Source organism: Miniopterus schreibersii, assembly GCF_964146895.1.
Source record: "Miniopterus schreibersii genome assembly, chromosome: 4".
NCBI lineage: Eukaryota > Metazoa > Chordata > Mammalia > Chiroptera > Miniopteridae > Miniopterus > Miniopterus schreibersii.
The window spans coordinates 68,240,910-68,253,722 of record NC_138105.1 but is presented as its reverse complement, the minus strand read 5'-3'; the positions used below and the strand labels follow the sequence as shown (position 1 = coordinate 68,253,722).

At 47.1% G+C, this 12,813-nt stretch overlaps 2 protein-coding genes across 2 annotated transcripts in view; one reads left to right on the top strand and one right to left on the bottom strand.

The window, feature by feature from the left end:
* CFAP92 (cilia and flagella associated protein 92 (putative)) overlaps positions 1–2,712 on the top strand; it is a 33,296-nt gene extending 30,584 nt beyond the window's left edge. The window contains exon 13 of the mRNA XM_081135453.1: positions 2,447–2,712. Coding sequence (XP_080991579.1) covers positions 2,447–2,490 — 44 coding nt within the window. The 3' untranslated portion in view covers positions 2,491–2,712. The remainder of the gene's footprint in view (positions 1–2,446) is intronic.
* Positions 2,713–5,541: 2,829 nt separating this feature from the next.
* LOC308555716 (putative adhesion G protein-coupled receptor E4P) overlaps positions 5,542–12,813 on the bottom strand; it is a 45,496-nt gene continuing 38,224 nt past the window's right edge. The window contains exons 15-17 of the mRNA XM_081134129.1: positions 11,819–11,999; positions 9,345–9,440; positions 5,542–7,478 (exon numbers count right to left, since the gene is read on the bottom strand). Of these exons, the coding sequence (XP_080990255.1) occupies positions 7,476–7,478; positions 9,345–9,440; positions 11,819–11,999 (280 nt within the window). The 3' untranslated portion in view covers positions 5,542–7,475. The remainder of the gene's footprint in view (positions 7,479–9,344; positions 9,441–11,818; positions 12,000–12,813) is intronic.

Genomic DNA, 12,813 nt, shown 5'->3' with positions numbered 1-12,813 from the left:
GCTCCCTCAGGCCAGGTGAAAACCAGGAAGAAATAGTTCAGCTTGGAATAACCCCACGTTCTGTACTGTCAGGAATATGTGAGAACTGTCCAGCAACAGGCTGTGGCCTGGGGGCTGGTGGCAGCAGGGCACAGACATTTGCTCCACTCTCTAGAACCTGCTGGGGACATTTTCTTCATCTGTTCATCTAGATATTCTGGAGAACCTGGGAAGGAAAAGGAGACCATGGGTGATCTTTCTGCATTGTGATCATAGAAATATTGTTGGAACATTTTTTCCAACAGTCAGCCTGTGGGTGGCCACAGACCCCACCCCCCAGGCCCCCAGGAAGGGATTCTGGGCTGTAGATAGAGGCTAACAAAGGGCTCATCTTGTTAATCCCTAAAAACTCCAGATCATGCAGAATTAGGGATGCAGAGAAGGCACTTGGTCAATAAAAGGCTGCTCTGCGATTTGAGCCTACTGCAGGAGAAACCATCTCCTCACTCCCCAAGCACATCAACAGTCAGTCAGCACCCTGGAGGGCGCCTGGCCAGCATCCAGAGCCAGGAGCTACACAGAATAACTAACTGTCCTTCTCCACAACCTCCCGGCAGCAGGGCTGGGCTCTGCAGGGCTGTACGGGTCAGAAGAAGAATTCAAGTTGCACATTCTAGGACATGGCCACATGGCTATGGAAGAGGAAGGGCATTCCAGACAAACGGAGCAGCCCAGCAAAGTTCCCGCATGGTCTAGGGCAGCAGCCTGGGACATCTGCAAGAAGGGCAGCTCTGTTTCCACTGCAGTGCAGGGCTGCAAAGGCAGAGGCTGCCTCCTTCCTTTGTGAACCTTCCCTGGGCAGATGCCAGCAGGGCCTCCACCTCTGGCACAGCTCTTGTCTGCAGGTCAGCAGAGGTCTTACCCAGCCCTCGCTCAAGGCAGAAGTTTGTGAGCAGCCAGCAGGCCCTAGGAGATTGACAGGGTCCAGAAACAGCTCACTGCCAACAGCCGCCTAGAATCAGCCCCTCTCCTCCTTCCCCCACGCAACCCTACTCACACTTGTTCAGCTGAGATAAGGTGGAGAGATTCTGGGAATAAGCTTCCGTGCAGAAGATCTTGGCCAACAGAACCTGCCAGAATCAACGTCAGAGAGAATGCTGAGATCTCTGGGCCATAGGGTTCCCCCTCGCTGGTGACTGACCTCTGAACTCCAAAGAACTACTGGGCAGCTTGTCTGGGAACAAGAGGCCTGGCTCAGAAGTCACCAGTCTTAGGTTCTAATTCCAGCCCTGAGCCAAAAGCAAAATACTCAATATCTCTGAGCCTCAGTTTCCTCCTCTGTGAAAGGGGCATCATAATTCTTGTGGGTCAATGTGTTGCTGGTGGAAATGGAGTCCAGGGACCCACACATGGGAGGATGAGGTTCAGTGGTAAGATTTATTGGGGTTGAAATAAATTACTGCCCCCAGGTTCCCGATGTCTCATCTCCATCTGTCCCACTGTGGGGAAAGTCCAGCCTTATCTACATCAAGCCCAGAACAAAGACCAGTGTCCAGAAATTCTGTGCCATTGGTTTAGTCCAGTTCTGTCCCTGTCCCCATCCGGCTAGTTTAGCTTCTGTTCCTGGCTGCGCTTCAGTTAGTGCTGTGCCCAGGCCCAAGCTTGGAGCCCACATGGTCTTCTGCAGGCCCTAGGTGGCTGCATGGTTGCTGTGGCTGCTGTGCAAGCACATGGGGCAAGCATGTGTCACCAGACAAAAAAGAGAGAGAGAGAAAGAGAGAGAGCTTTGTCAAGTTTCGATTATATTACCTTGGGCTTTGGAAGGACTAGGTGCCCTTTCAAACTAACCAATCAACTTCCCAGTCTTTCCCAGGCCTCTCATGGGTCCTCCCCCTAACCTGTTTCCTAGGTCTTCCAGAGTTCTGTGTTCCTTTCCCAATCCGGTCCTGTTCCCAGTCTAGGTCCGCCCCTTACTGTCGATCTTAGTCCCTACTGCCAATGCCTCATAGCAGCAGCACCTCCCCTGCACCATCTGGGCTCCCCCTGGCATGTGCTTACCTCCCCCTTTATTGTTTTATCTTTCCCTCAGTAATCCCAAATAATGGCTGGTTGTACCCCAGGAGATTGGAAAGCAGGTCCTTTCTCTCTACACAGGGGAGGGAGGAGTGTTAATCCCCTTGGCAGAGCAATGCCGCGGTCCCCTCGGGAGCCTATGAATGCTGCAATTTCCTAGTAAAGCGGGCTCATATCCAATCCAGCTCATCTCTCTAGTTTATTATGCTCAGTAACGCCTGGTTCCCTTTGTTCCCTTTATTAACACCTAGCTCCCTACTCTAACAAATGCATGTAAAGACCAAGTACACAGCAGGCACTCGGTGACCACACTCACCCCCTCCAGCAGGGTGAGGACAGACGGGGGAGGGCACTAGGTTTGGGACCCTGTCACTAACCCACCCTTTTCCATCAGGTAGGAAGATGAAAAAGACAAAAGAGAGTGACCCTGTGTCCTGAGCAACAAGGAGCCTCCCATGGGAGCTGGCAGTGCTCACCACAGGCCACAGCCACAACTCCACGAACCCACCAGCATCCAGGCCAGCGGCTGCATGGACCTTGTGCTCCACCCTCTCTGGGACCACAACTTGCCCAGCCCCTCCCACCTGGGACTCCTCCATGCCATCCAACGCCCCCCGCCCCCCACCACCAGGCCTCATTAAAGCACAGCAGGACAAAGCCAGTGGGAGGCTTCCTGTGTGGGGACCAGGTGGGAGCAGGGTCGGGGGGCTCGCCTCATGGTCACAGCCCCGAGCCCTGCTCCCACGAAGCAGCTAGCCCGAGCCCGCACAGCCGTCATGCCGTACCGGCTGATGAGGACATTGGCCACCAGCTGCAAGACCATCTGCTCCTCCACAATGGCCTGGGAACACAGAGGCCCAGGGTGAACCCCCTTCCCCCCCCACACACATCTTCACCCATAGCCGAGCCTCACTTTATGCCTCAGGGGAGAGGGGCTAATACCTCCTTTCCCTATGGGTTTGGGGAGGTTGGCTCATGGCTGCCTTGTTTTCCCTTCACTGTCTAGATGTGGGCAAGGGTCAAGGCAAGACCAGGTCCCAGGGACCTGGCTGAGATCAGAGGCTGGTGCTTAATACCCCTTCAGCAGCAGAGCCTCACAGATCAGGTCCCAAGACTGGGCCCTGGTGGGGCTGCCCCTACCAAAGGCAGGGAGCCTGTGTTCACCCAGCAGGGGCTCCCACCCAGCTAGCCGAGTGGTCCCTGGGACAGGCAGCCATAGCCAGCTTGCCTCCCTACCCCAACCCTCCATGGTAAGATTTCTTTCTAGGCCTGGTCCCAAAGGTGGCCACTTGGTGAAACATCATCTCACAGATGCTGGCCCCATCTCCCTGACTCCCACATTGGAGGGCCCGCCACCCCGGGTCTGGCAGGGGCCCAAGTACCTTGCCAAAGCAGAGCAGCAACATCTCCAAGTACAGTCAAAGTAATACACGTCCCCAAGCTTGCTGGCACTGTCCTGGCAGCCAGAGGAAAGGACTCAGCACAGCACCTCCTCCCCATGGTGCCCATCCTGTTTCACTGGCACAGGGGCACAGGCTCTGCTACCATGCTGAGCAGTTCTCCATCGTGACAGGGTAGAGACAGGGGATATCACCTGTCCCTCAGACTGGCTGGGTCTCCCCAACACCCCCAGGTCACATCCCTTCTGGGAAGGAGATATCCAGCAGGCTATACCTGCTGGGCTCACTCCCCATAAGAGTGAGATGCACAGCTCCAAGATTCCCCATCAGCTCCAGGTCCATAGTTCAGTTCAAGGAGTCCCAAAGCCTCTGGCGAACAGGACAATGGACAGTGGTCACGTTGCCCCATTTGAGCTCACTGCAGAAAGCCCATGGCCCCAAGACCTGAGGCCCTGCTGCTGCTCTCTGTTCAGAAGCATGACCCCCACCACTGCAACGCTACAAGGCAGGGCTAGATGGGGCCCGGCTAGATTTCTTTGCTTAATAGGTTCCCACTGGGAGCTAGCTAGTATCCTGACCCCCTCACAGGCTGAGCTCTTTGCTTTTGAGGTTCCCAGGTGGTTTGGTTTTGTTTTTTGCTTCTCAGGTTCCGCCCTGGGACGGATCTACCGCGCATGCATGCGCTGAGGGGAGCTCTGCTTTCCAGGAACCCTTTGCCTTCCCCAGCAGGTGTCAACTAGTGCATGCTCAGAGTGGAGCTCTTTTGGGAGTGCCTAAAAAGAAGCTTTAAACTTATCTAGGAGAGGGTAAAAAAAAAGTGACCAGCATTCCCATTTGTTTAAGAGAGGCTCAGCCTGTCTCAGTACTGTTCCTACCATTGAGGTGTCACTGGAGCCCTGACAGGGAGCTGGAACTCCATCCACCACTCCATCACTAAGAGAACCTCACCGCTTAGAGGTCAGTAAAGGCCAAGTGGGGAACCTGGATGCGCACACTCACCTGGCAGTAATGAGCGCCCGTGAGCCGTGTCTTCTGGAGGGTCTAGGAACGAGGCTCCTGTCACTCAGGACCCCTGCTAGGACCTTGAGGTGTGGGAGGCCCTGCTTTGGTGGCCCTTCCTGACAACCTTGGCCCCTGTCCCCTGCTGTGACCTGCCTTGGGAGGCCTGCCTCAGCATCTGACCCTTCTCTGTCTCATCCACCAAAGTGGGCTGCTGGCACTGCCAGAAGCAATTATTCTCTCCTTGTAATTATCTGCTGCCGCCCACAGCCAGATCAAGCCACGTGCACCACCTAGCCAGGAGTCATTCCTGAGAGAGGGACAGTGAGGGCTGCTCCAGGGCCTCCTACGGAGCCAAAAACTGTGGACAAGAAGTGCTGGCCTGGAAGGATCTCCCTGGGCAGGGAGGGGCTGGGAAGGCCGCATGTGTTTCTCCGCTTGAGTAGGGAGGTGGGGAGGAGGTGGTGGAGGTGAGGATCAGAGCCTCAGAAGCACAGCTGGATTTGGGAAGCGGGGGAGCCTCAGAGAAAGAGACCGCATGTGGCCAGGGCCCTGGCCTGGGACTACTCTCTCCTGGCTGCGCCCAGGGGACCCAGGCCTCAGAGCACATTGTCTCACCCCATCCCCTAAAGAGCCCGAGAGAATGGTTCCCGTCTGAGTTTCTGATTTAAAAAAAATAGGGGCCATCCACTAGCAGAGTGTGTTATTTGTCATATACTATACTCACTGAACCGCACATGGTTTTTTCATATGACCCATACATTTTGGAGGTCTTTTTATAAGAGGACATGAAAATATGCCTCATTTTAAAAACTTAACTGCATATTACTTATTACATTCTATGGATATATCATCAATTAGTGAAACGGTCCTGATGGATCGACACCTTGTTTCCATGATGATAATGAAATAGAAACAGTAGAATGGAAACTGGGGTATCACCATGCTGGTGAACTACTGTGATTGCATCTGACTTGTTCAAACCAAACAGCAGTTATTTTACATGAGAGATTTGGGGATGGCTGACAGCCAAGAGCCCGCTCAAAATTGCCAATCTGAAGAGGCAATTAAGAAAACTCTGCCACTTGTTGCTTGCCACACACACATTTATTCAACAAGTTAAGAAACAATCAGAAACTGATCCGTTCAGTGGCAATGAGAGCTAACAAAAGCCCTGGGCTGCCTTAACCCCAGCATGTGGTTAGTCTTTCTTGGCCTGTAGCTACTGTTTACTGCCAAATGTTGCATCAAAGCAAACCTTTGCTCATGGATGGTCTTTCTCCTCAGTGGTGAAGGGTGTCCAGGGACCCCGTGGCACCCATGCAATGGTCCAGCACCCTCCGGAGAGACTCAGGGACACTAAAGTTGTTTTCCAGAGTTTGGTGGCTGGCAAGAATAAGCCCTGCTGGCTTGTCTTCTCTTTGGGTGTGGCAGCCTAGTGAACTTGTAAATGTATTTACAGGTTTATAGTCTCATGCTTGCGTACAAAATGCTCCTTTTCTTCCATCTAACCCATCACAGCCAATAAGCCAGGGTGATAGATTACATCACATCACCCTGAATTTATATGTCAGGTCACCCTGTATTTATAAATCATACTTATCACGATATCCCTGGGATAAATTCAGAGCAATGGAATTTTTTAATGAACGGATTATGCACATAGTTAATTTGGTTAGTGCCAAAGTATCCTCCTGAAAAAGGTGTATTTTATGCTAGTTTTATTCATGTAAATTTGAAGTTGCATGACATAAAAAAACACATGAGCCCTGGCTGGTGTGGCTCAGTTGGTCGAGCATCGCCCCATGCACCGAAAAGTCATCGGTTCAATTCCTGCTCAGGGCACATGCCCCAGTTTCTGCCTCAGTCCTCAGGGGGCATGCAGGAGGCAGCCAGTCATTGTTTCTTTCTCTCTCTCCTTTCCCCTCTCTCTAAAATCAATAAAAACATTTTTTAAAAGCCACGTGAGCCTCCCTAAATTTCACCTTTTCAAGGGGAATCACACAATTTCAAAGCCAGCAGGTGGAGTGAATTATAACCTCTGATTACATCACTGCCACGTGGAGGAGACATTGAGCTGGCTGAGCAGAAAAGGGTCACAATCCTTTGTCCGCGACCTAAAACCCACACACAAAAGCTCTTCAAATGGATTATGGTGACTCTTGGCTATTTTAACATTTACTGTTATAATTTAAAATTATTTTTAAAATGTTGGGTAACAAAGTCATTCATCCACTTACTAATTCTAGTACTGAAAAATACACCTAAAATTCAATAACCTTGGAAAACAAATTAGAAAGGGTAAAAATAAGGCCAAACCACCACTGAGATACAGCATGCTGTTTCAGAACATGCTCAAGATAGCACTAAGAAAACAAGATTTTCTTTAACCAGGATGGATTCAAAACAGTCATCAGGGAAAGAAAACCGGAAAGTCCCCGTCACCTTCCCAGTGACAATGCAGAGCTAAGCGGGGATGGGGGGAGGGGGTGTTTCCGCACTCCTAGAATGCAACCCACTTTTTAATATTTATTCATATGGGAATTACATATTGAATTTTGCAGATGTTGAGCAATGTAAGATCTTTGGAAGCATGTAAAGCAACAGAGAAACCAGAGAGTGAGTGTGAGCTGAACCCAGGTGCCAGCCAATTAGTCTCGGGCAAGGTGGCAACAGCTGGAAGAAGAAAATCCACTCATTTCCCTCGTCATTAAAAAGGATCCGTTGAGCACTTAATTGCACGTGACATACATTCTGGATCCCAGTCTAAGAATTCTCCCACGTGCCCCTTTCTGTCTGCGGTGACAGAAGCCAAAACAGGAGGAGGCAAGGCTCATTTTCATAGGAAAGATACAGGCGATGGCATTTGTCCAATCCATATGTGACCACAGTAGGGTGCCATCCAAAAGCGGCTCAGTCTTCTGTTCTTTGCCAAAAATCAGTTGCAAGTTGAGCCCTAGGCCATAGTTGGTCAGACGCAGTGTCTCTTCCGTGAATGAATTCTGGTGACTTCCTTGGTTCCTCCTACTGGGGCAGATAATATGGATAAACAGCTGAAAAGATATTAACTCCTCAGAAATTAACTAAAAGTCTAGCATGCCTGGGGCTGGCAAGCTGGCACCTCGAAGGTCCAAAGCTGAATAAAGAGGCCCTGCTATCTGACTCCACAGCTTCCTGCACACGCACCAGCGTAGATGGCCTTTTTATTTATTTCATCTTTTCACAAACCTTTGAAGTGTTTGCTGTGTGCCGGGTAGCATTCTAAGCACTTAACACATATGACCTCATTTAATTTTTATAAGATAGATACTATTATTTCCATTTTACAGATGAAGAAACTGAGGCACAGAGACATTAAGTGGCTTGTGTAAGGTCACAGAGCCTGGAAGTAGAACAGTTGTGGTTTGAACCCAGGTGCTTTGGCTCCGTTTTAACACAACAGTGATGAATGACTTAAAAGCTACAGATGATTAATGAAGATTTTAAGGTTGAATGTGTGCTTTTTGGAATGTAAAGGGTTGTTCAAAGATAAGGGATTATAATCATTGTCGAGCTCTTAGATATAGTTGACTCTTGATCATTTAGAATTAATAAAAAGTAATGTTGACATGGTTTAGCATAAAGTGCTTTTGTGTACATTGTTTTTGTCCTGAACCAATCAGACATTTCAATGTTGAGGCTCAGAGAGGTTGAGCTACTTGCCCAGTGTCTACCAGTCAGAACCTGAAAGAATCAAGATTTAAATTCAGATCTGGCGAGCCCCAGAATCTATGCTGTGGATTCCAATGTGACATATTTTTGGTGACCATGTGTGTTGAGACAGTTCATTTACACAGTTCAGACTGACATATCCTTTGACCATTGATGAGTTCAGCCAAAGGGTGACCAGCGGCATATATTGTGAAAATAGGGTATTGTTACAACAGTCAGTAGCCGCATAGCAGAATTATCCTTGATGTGAAACTGCGTGTTCTAAAAACATCTGGTCCCAATAGTTGTTCATCAGAAGTAACAACAATTCTGGTGACAACCAAGGAAAGTTGTCAACTTTTGCAGGAAACCAGACCTGTGTTAGAACTTCTCTAACTGGCTGAGTAGCTCTAAGTAAACCATCTGAGCTTTCCCAGTTTCAGTTTCCTCATCTTAAAAAGGGAAATTTAGACACTCAACAAATGAAGCCCAAGAGCCAGGCATTGCTCCAGGCAAAAAGAAAACAATAGTAGCCCAAACCATGAAATTTAGAGAGGGTGAAGACTGACCAAAAGCAAACACTTTGATGTCTTTAAAATAAATACCATATATAATGAGATAGTTATGCAGAGAATTAAAGTAGAATGTAGTGACAGAGAGTGAGACTATCATAGAATGAGTGGTTAGGGAAAACTTCTCTGAGGAGGTGACATTTCAGCTGGAGTGTGAACATTAATGAGACAACCTGGCAGGATGAGAGGAAAGGGTGGGAGGAAACAGCTGGTACAAAGGCCCTGAGGCAGGGATGAGCCTGGGAAGTTCAGGGAACTGAAAAGGAGCCAACACAGCTGAGTAGAGGTGTTGGGCCCATTTTAAGTGAGGATAGGAGGTTCAATTTGATTCTAAATGTGATGAGAAGCCAGAGTTTTAAGTAGGGGAGTAAAATAATCTGATTTGCATATTTCACTGCTACTCTGGCTTCTATGTAGAGAATTGGAAAGGGAATGAAGGGAGGGAGGGAAGAGAGAGAAAGGAAGAATAGCTTTTCTAGTTTGAGTCTTCAAAACCAGAAACTTCAGCTTCATAATACAAGAACCTAATGCAATTTATATTTTCTTTCAGATCAAGGAACCAGGATGTTCATGGTAGCACAAGATGTTGGGTTCAGACAAGTACACAGCGCTGCAGAGAAGCTGGTCTTACCATTCTGGTGTGGATAGAAGAGGGAGAGACCTCAGTGTGTTCGGTTTCAACCCCTTTCTGCATCCCGCTAAACCATTTCTTGTATTCCATTCGCACCTGGAAGTTTGGGGAATATAGAGGCTTGTGTTATATCCAGAGCTTGGTTCAGAAGAAAGGGCCCTAAAATAGGAGACTAAAGATATAAATGCCAAGCCCTGCTCTCTACAGCTCTTTCATTGGTTTTCTGTGTAATCTTGGCCATGGTCATATTGATTTTTTTATTTAAGTTTTACTTCCTCAGTTGTAGAAAAGGTGTTTACTAAATATCAAGCACCATAAGGACTCTATATATGACTGTCATGATAATGAAAGTCATGATGGTGATGGTGATAAAGGTGATGATGGCTGTGATGATGGCAATGATGAGGAGGAGGGTAATGATGACAATAATGAAGGCGGTGATGAAGATGGTGATTATGAGGACGATGGTAGTAATAATGAAAGTAGCCTGGCCGGGCGTGGCTCAGCGGTTGAGCATCGACCTAGGATCCAGGCGATTGGGGTTCGATTCCCGGTCAGGGCACATGCCTGGGTTGTGGGCTCGATCAATGACTCTCTCATCATTGATGTTTCTATCTCTCTCTCTCCCTCTCCTTTCCTCTCTCTGAAATCAATAAAGATATATTTACAAATAATAATAATGAAAGTAAATATGGTCATGATGGCGGTGATGGTGATGACAGTAATGATTGTAGCAGAGGTAAGGGTGGTGGTGGTGATCATGGTGCAGATGATGACAATGGTGATGATTAAATGGTGATGATGGTGACAATAATGATGACAATAAAGGTAACAATGGTGGTGATTATGATGATGAAGGTCACCATGTATTGAAACTATGTTTAATGCACTTATATACAATATATCACTTAACCCCTACATAAATCCAATCAGTAAGGTATTTCTTGTACCCACCCCCCATTAAAGATGAAAAAACTGAGGCTCTTGGAGGTATGTTGACTTGCCTAAGGTCACATAACCAGCTTTCAAAATCTTGTCATTCCTACTCCAGAGCCTTGATTCTAAGCCACCCATTGTGACTCCACAACTTCCTTTAACCTACTCAAAAGGTTATAAAAAAGTCATCTGGATATTTCATACTCAACATTAATTTACCAAAGCACTTAAGTTGTATTTTACTTCTTCTGTGTGTAAGAAGTACAAGCATTAAGAAGGCATTAACAGATGAAAGGGGAATTAATGAAGTGTTAAAATGTCTTTTTGTCACTTGCATCTTAATTACTGGTAGTTTCACTCACTAGCAAAGGAAAAAAGCCAGGAAAGCCATTCCCAATCTTCTGTAAAGGGTAAAATTATAATAATGCTCTTCACTAACTACTTGGTGTATGCCAAGGACTGTGCTAGGAGACTGATATTGAATTATCTCATTTCATTATCAACCCTGTGAGGAGGTACTGCCACATTTTTGGATGAGAAAATCAAGGTTCAGAGAGGGAAGCAGCCTGCCCAATGTCACAAAGCAGCCCACTCAGTGGAAAAACTGGGATTAAAGCTGAAGTCTCTCTGAGTTTATGGTAGATTTTGCCAAATATTCTAGTACTCTCCTTGTAGTGCACCTGACTCCAGGAGAATTATTCATCCTCTCTCTGGTGAATTCAGGTTTGGCCATGTGACTTGCTTTGGCCAATGAGAGAGAGCTAAGCTACACTACACCTTTCCCTTTGCCATGGAAACACTGATGTTCTACATCCTCAAATGAAGACCGTGTAGCTCATGTGGCTATGTAGCATGAGCAAGAAATAAATCTTACCCATTGTTGTTAAGCCACTGAATTTGGGGAGGGGAGTTATTTGTTTTTGCACTATAATCTACCTTGTCCTGACTGATAACATGCTCTACTATGAACTGGTTTGTGTCCTTCCCCCTACCCCCCAAATTCTTATGTTAAAGCTCTAGCCCAACAATGTGACCGTATTTGGAGATGTGGCCTTTATGGAAGTAATTAAGGTTAAACCAGGTCATAAGGGTACAGCCCTGATCCAATAGATTTAGTGTCCTTATAAAAAGAAGCATGAAAGCTCTCTCTCGGTCTCTCGTCCAAGTGAAAACATAGCAAGAAAGCAGCTGTATGCAAGCCAAGAAGATGGCTCTCACCAGAACCTGACCCTAGTGGCACCCTGATCTGAGAATTCCAGCCTCCAGAATTGTAAGAAGGTAAATTTCTGTTGTCTAAGCCACATGGCCTCTGTTATTTTGTTATGACCTCCTGAGCAGATGAATGCATGTTCTTAAGAGATATGCTCAAATGATCAATGTTAGGAGGCTAAATGAAATCCAGAGCACATGGCAAACCCAAGCAGCATCTCAACCTTCTTCCTTGAGAATCAAGGCAACCTCAAAATATAAAAGGTCAGAGAAGGACAAGAAATGAACAACCATTTAATAAGGCTCAGAGACAAGGTAATTCGCTTTACCTGGCGATTAAGCAGACAGTGTACCACAAAGAGCAAAAACCCCTGCAGGACATTGATGATGGTAAACATGTAGGCAATGACTAATCCGATTGTCTTCCCAACTTCATCAACCATTAAAAAACCAAGGCCCCAAGAACAGCCCAGGATAAACAGCTGAGCAATGGCTTTAAATGTCATGACTCTGAAAAGGAAAGAGTAATAATTACCACCATCTATCAGGGACACACTGTGCTCACTGCTCTGTGTGCATCACCTTCTTTAAATTTCATAACAACCGCGGGTGGTTAAGTGGCTTCCACCAAGGTATGGAGCTTAAAGATGAGGCAGAACCCCTGTTTCCAATTTTTGCCTCTGAGAATAACCCTTTCTCCCACTCTTGGAAATGACTTCCCTGCAAAGTCTCGTACCTGGACTTATTAGAAGATGTGTGGAAAGTGCATTCTAGAAATGTGTATTGAGAAATGTGGATGATGAAGCTATCATGACTTCAGAACATAACACAGTGTTACATTTCTTCAAACAAAAGATTATGCCTAGAATGGGTTTGTTGATGGCCACGGCTAGGCAAGTTGATGTGTGTGAGTGTGTGTGCGTATGTGTGAATGTGTGTGAATGTGTGTGCGTGCGTGTGTGTGTGTGTGTGTGTAGAGGTATGGAGAAACACGAAGAAGGGTGACACTCAGACCCTCCAGGATCAAAGAAACTGAGGCTGAGATGTTAGGTTGGTCTGAGAAGTACATGGGATCAAAGGCAGGGTCGGAGCTTGGAAAGAAATTCCTTGAAGTTTTGTCCACATGACTCATCAATGCAAGGTTCTTACCTCCTCTTGGGTAAGGTGAACAGTTTGTCCCTCTTATCAATGGGGATTTTAGTAGTGCCCACCAGAGAGGTGAGCGTCATGAGCATTCAATGAACTAATCTTGGTAAATGCCCAGCATCTATCAAGTTCCTAGTTAATATTAGTGGTTGTCATCAGTATTTTTAACAATCTAGGT